Source organism: Elephantulus edwardii, unplaced genomic scaffold, assembly GCF_000299155.1.
Source record: "Elephantulus edwardii isolate Elephantulus edwardi_28Jun2011 unplaced genomic scaffold, EleEdw1.0 scaffold00024, whole genome shotgun sequence".
Taxonomy (NCBI): Eukaryota; Metazoa; Chordata; class Mammalia; order Macroscelidea; family Macroscelididae; genus Elephantulus; species Elephantulus edwardii.
The window spans coordinates 3,332,236-3,337,771 of record NW_006399774.1 but is presented as its reverse complement, the minus strand read 5'-3'; the positions used below and the strand labels follow the sequence as shown (position 1 = coordinate 3,337,771).

Here is a 5,536-nt window from a genome sequence, read left to right as displayed (position 1 = left end):
ATGATGTCCCTCTCTAAAGACCTGTCTCTCCTTACAACATGTCCAAAGTATATCAGACGAAGCCCCAGAATCTTTGCCTCCAAGGAGCAGCCTGGTTACTGATTTAAATTTTGTATGTCATGGATACTGATTTAAATGTTGTACGTCATAGATACTGATTTAAATTTTGTTTGTCATGGATACTGATTTAAATTTTGTATGTCATAGATACTGATTTAAATTTTGTATGTCATGGATACTGATTTACATTTTGGAGCTCTGGTGGCACAGCGCATTGGGAGTTGTCCTAGGAACCCACAGGTGGTGTGTCCCTGGTGTTTTGGATCCATCCCTGACTCCATGGGAGAAAGATGGACCATTTCCTCCCATGCAATTTACAGCTTCTGAGAAAACCTTCTGGAGGGTCAGCTATAAGTCAGCTCCAACTCCGTGACAATGTGTTTTGTTAATATAATTGTACCCCTTTGAGCTAAGGAGAGTATATGTTATTATCTGTTTTTGGTAAGTGGATGAGCTCTGCAAGTACACATGGTCAAGTGCTTGGCTAAAAAAAAAAGTCAGTAGTTCTTACAACTTTCTCCAGGTAGCAAGAGATGAAAAAATTGAGACACAACCAGTAAAACGAGAGGGCACACAATTAATAATCAAACTAGCAGGCCGTGGACCCCTCCCCGGTTCTTTACCGACCACACTGCCTGTGGATATATGACAAAGAGGGTGTCCAGTTGAGACATTATCAAAACCTGGCCAAAAGAATTTTTATTTTCTCTTTTCCTAAAAGCCTACAAGTTTGTCTTCTGTTCTGGTCATTCATTTCTGAGTACGGAGTTGCCAGCATGCCTTGAAGCACCTCTGGCCACCTCACATCAGCCCGGGTATTTCAGTTCTCCCCAGTTGCCGGTTCATCTGGCTTCTCTCCTGCACTTGTCTGGGACTCGGTAACCTCAGAGTCTTGGGTTCTAATTCCACCAGATGGGGCCCCAGGCTGGTTAGATAATTTGGCCATTCTCTTATTCAACTGTGCTATCTTGATAGCAACCTCTGCCTGCTGTGAAATTTTTAATATTTCAAATGGAATTAAAATGCACTTTAGAATTAAGACATACAGCTGTGTCAACCTTGTTTTAGGACAGTTCATATGGACAGTTATAAATGCATATCTTTAATGTGGTAGGGAGCTCTGGTGGTAGTCCATAGGAAGTTGCACTGCTAAACCAAAGGCCCGCCTCTCTGCTAGTTCAAAACCACCAGCAGCTTCATGGAAAACAACAGGATTATTATTATTATTATTATTATTATTATTATTATTCATTGCTTTTGTCTGAACAGCAATGAGCATGAGTTGTTTTGTTTTTAAAGATGTAAGGTTTCCATGCACGAGGAAAATCATTCCTCTTTCAAAATTACATAGAATCAGACTGTTCGAGAGAGTGAGAGAGACTTTGGCAGCCTTCATTCATTTGACCTTTTCATTTTCTATCCAAAGGATCTTAGACACAACAGAAGTTTCCCACTCACCCTAATGGGTCTCCTCTGTCTCAGTATCCTTCTTCTGGGTCTCAGATACTAAAGCTCAGAACCCCATTTGTACTTTTTCTTTTTCCTCTGAGTTAACCAAAGTCAACCCAGGCCCACTGCCATCAAGTCAGTCCACCTCTTAGCATCCCTCCCTTGTGTGTCCAAGGCTGTAAATCTTAACATGAGAACTGTCAGTCTTTCTCTCGTGAGGCAGCTGGTGGGTTCAAACTGCCCACCTTTTGGTTAGCAGTGCAATATGTTGTGCACTACGCCAACAGGGCTCCTTCCTATGAGGGCAAACATTATAATTTCCCAAATGCTGATAGATAGATGATAGATAGGTAGATAGATAGATAGATAGATAGATAGATAGATAGATGATAGATAGAATACACAAATTTAAGAATATAGTGCATGCTTTGTGGTATATATTTCTTTTCTTGGAGCTCCTTGAGAAAAAAAAATACATACTGCTATTTAATTATGTTCATTTGTCAAGGGACAGAGATAACTTTTTAAAAAAAAAATGTAGTGTGGGTAGGAGAAACATTGTGACGATGCTCTTCTGAGAATCCTAAGTTTGGACAAATCAAAGCTTTGTTTTTTGTTTTTTTAGAATACAAGAGTCAATTTTTAATACAGCGCCTCAACTTTAGAGGACTCCAGAATTTCATAAAAGAACCATTTAAAGTGACTTTGTATGTGTGTGTCTTGATCTTTCAGGAGCTCGAAGACTTGATTAAAGCCAAAGAAAAGGAAGTGCAGGCAGTTGAACAGAACGGATTGGCTTTGATTCAGAACAAAAAAGAGGAGGTCTCCGGTGAGGTCAAGGGCACGCTGCAGGAACTCAGCCGGACCTGGGCGAATCTCGACCACACGGTACAGTTAGTGCAGAGCGGGTCTCAGGCCGTGTTGGCCAGCTGCTGTCCACATACAGCTTCGGTGTTACTAAAGTGACCACTGTACAATTATCATGTTCACACAACATCTCTTTGTACTGTTAGATCTAGGACTTTTAACCTTAAAAAAACAAAACAAAATATAAAACTAAAGTTTTAGGTTTTGAAATGTATCTTCTGTAAAATACCTTTATTATGCACTTTACTGTTGTAATCATCTCATCTATTCCCATTATGATAAATGCCTTCTAGACAGAGATAAAACTCACCTCCTATCTCCAACCAGGACTTCTCCCTTGAAAGCTGGTTGGTGACAGGGACAGGGACAGTGATGGAGAAAGAGAGATAGAGAGAGAAAGAGACTGGGCCCGAGGTCCAGCCCGTCTGGTTCTTGCTAGATGGCACCGAGTTGTTTCTTACTGAAGGGCTCTACGTGGACCCGTTCTGTGCCATCCTCACAGTCGCTGTTTGAGCTCATTGTTGCAGCCACTGTGTCAGTTCCTTGTATTGTTGTTATTAAGATAAGTCAACTGTGACTCAGAACAAACCTAAGAACAACATGCTGAAACATTGCACCAGGCTGTGCTGTCCTCTCCTGGACAGTCTTCTAGTTCACTGACCCTCTGTTTTAACCAAGCATCATGTCTGTCTCCGAGGATTAGCCCCTTCTGATAATATACCAGAAGTCTAGCTGTACTTGCTGTACACATGTTACCTTGGTCATTGGGCTTTAACTTGTTCAGAAGAATTGGTGCCTTTTAACTGTGGTGTTGGGCATTCAGTACCATTGGCTGCCAAAAGGACATGCATAGCTCTCTTGGAGGAAGGATAGCCAGTGTGTTCCTCACAGGCAAGAATGGAGAGACCATCTCACATACTTTGGGCGCTTTGTCAGGAGGGACCCGTCCTGGGGGCAAAGACAGCACACTGGGAAAGGTGGAGGGTCAGAGAAGTAGGGGAGGACCCCCAAGATGAACTGACATAGTGACTGTGATGACGGGCTTGAGTGTTTCAGGGGTAGCTAGGACAGCTCAGGACAGGGCAGGGTTCAGATCTGTTTTTCACGGGGTCACTGTGGACCATCGTCAACTCAGGAGCACCTAATGACATCACAGCCAAAACACTGCACATGTGGTCGATGATTGACTCAGCAACAAATGTGCACATGTCTCCAACAAGACTCCGTGTATTCCTCTGTGTCTGTGTCTCTCTCTGTGCACACAACCACACACACGCAGTCTCACATACCACTTTGGGTTTGTCGTCAGGAGGGGCTAGCCCATAAATAAATAAGTACACACACATACATCATACATATCAATACTAGTAAGCAAAGTTTCATATTTATACATATGATTTTTACATATGCACACACACACACACACACACATACATATACCTGTTGTTGATTGCCGTCAAATTGAGCACAACTCATAGAGACCCTATGAACAAAGTCCTGAAGCCCTTCTACAACTATCAACATTTATCAACGTTCATAGAGTTTCCGGAAGCAAGTTGTTTAGAAAGTGGGTGCCACTCCTGCTTCCAAATCATATACATACATACATACATACATACATACAAACATACTTACATACTTACATACATACGGCTTAGTGGTAAGGAGCTGCACTGTCAACCCAGAGGCACGTGATGTATCAGCCTCTCAGAAGGAGAATGGCGGGCATTCTCTTCTCCTGCCATTTACTGCCTCCGAAAACCCAACGGAAGGTCAGCTTTAGCTCAGTTCTAAGGTGACAGTACATAACAACAACTAATATATATAAATGTAAAACTTCCTTTCCTAGTACTTTGCTATCTGGATCAGAATCCACACCTCTTCCCTCTAACGGCGTGATCTAGTTAACTCGTGTAACCTCTGTGTGTGTCAACTTCTTCATCTATGTGGCTGTGTCATAGTAAAAATAACTATACCAAACTCATAAAATTGTCATGAAGACTGAATAAGTAAATACGCTTCAAATGCATCTTCAGTCCGTTTCCTAAACTGTGATATTAAATATCCTGATCCCTTTTCACTTTAAAAAGAGATGTCCATAAATCATCTTTTAAAGATGTCTGAGTTTAGACAGTTTCACTTGCCAAGTTGCCGCGTTTAACTTTTCAAATCGCTTTTGAAAAATATTATTTCTGTTAGCTTATTTATGATGTCTGTGAGCCTGCCGGCGCCCTGTTCAGGCCACCTTATGATGACAGGTTTTGTCTCTCTCAAAGGCTGGGCAGTTAAAGACCCTGCTGAAGGGGGTGCTGGACCAGTGGGGCAGTTACAAAGTGGCCTTTGATGAGATCAACAGCAACCTTGTGGAGGCGCGCTACGCCCTGTCCCGCTTCCGACTGCTTACCGGCTCTTTAGAAGCTGTCAAAGTCCAAGTGGACAACCTACAGGTAAGAAATGGACTTAATGTTCCTTTTAAACTTGGAAAAAAACAACTGCAAGCCAGCAAATGTGAATCCCGAAGAACTACTTAGCTATAAGATGTGCAGTTTCTGGATTTCATTACCGTGACTCCCCTTATCCATAAGCAATGCATTCTAAGACCCCCATTTAAATCTTGAACCCTTGGAGAGTATCACACCCACCAAGTCCAATGTATTTTCTCATTCTCACATAGGACAGATACCCATGGTACTGGGGGGCAGGGTCACCCTGTCGCCGCCACTCACACAGCTGTGATTTCTAGTCCGGTGTTTATTGGATAAAGAAACAGTACCAGGTCAGAGCAGGACAGTGGGAGAGCACATAAATATTTTCAGACCATAGCTGACCTCAAGTAACAAACCGAGGAAAGTGAAACCATGAATTATGAGAAACTGTGACATCATGTAGGCTGCTAACCAAAAGGTCAGCAGTTCAAATCCACTAGCTGCCCCTTGGGTGATGGTTGGGCAGCCTCCACCCAGGAAGATTTCCTTCTTCAGAATCCCAAGCAGGATGGTCACTGTGAGTTAGAATCAACCAAATGGGGAAATGGTCAAAGTTTACCTCATCTGTTTGTTTGTTCTTTAATCCAGCTTGCCTGTGGATACCAATTTTGGGGTTGTCTGGTATATAACCAGAAATTATTTTTTTAAAAATCCTTATTTTTTATTTTCTTTAT

At 42.2% G+C, this 5,536-nt stretch overlaps 1 protein-coding gene across 1 annotated transcript in view; it reads left to right on the top strand.

Moving 5' to 3' along the window:
* The window catches only part of SYNE1 (spectrin repeat containing, nuclear envelope 1), a 644,155-nt gene that overhangs the window by 483,163 nt on the left and 155,456 nt on the right, over window positions 1–5,536 (top strand). Inside the window, exons 113-114 of the mRNA XM_006882743.1 lie at window positions 2,242–2,397; window positions 4,653–4,823. Coding sequence (XP_006882805.1) covers window positions 2,242–2,397; window positions 4,653–4,823 — 327 coding nt within the window. The remainder of the gene's footprint in view (window positions 1–2,241; window positions 2,398–4,652; window positions 4,824–5,536) is intronic.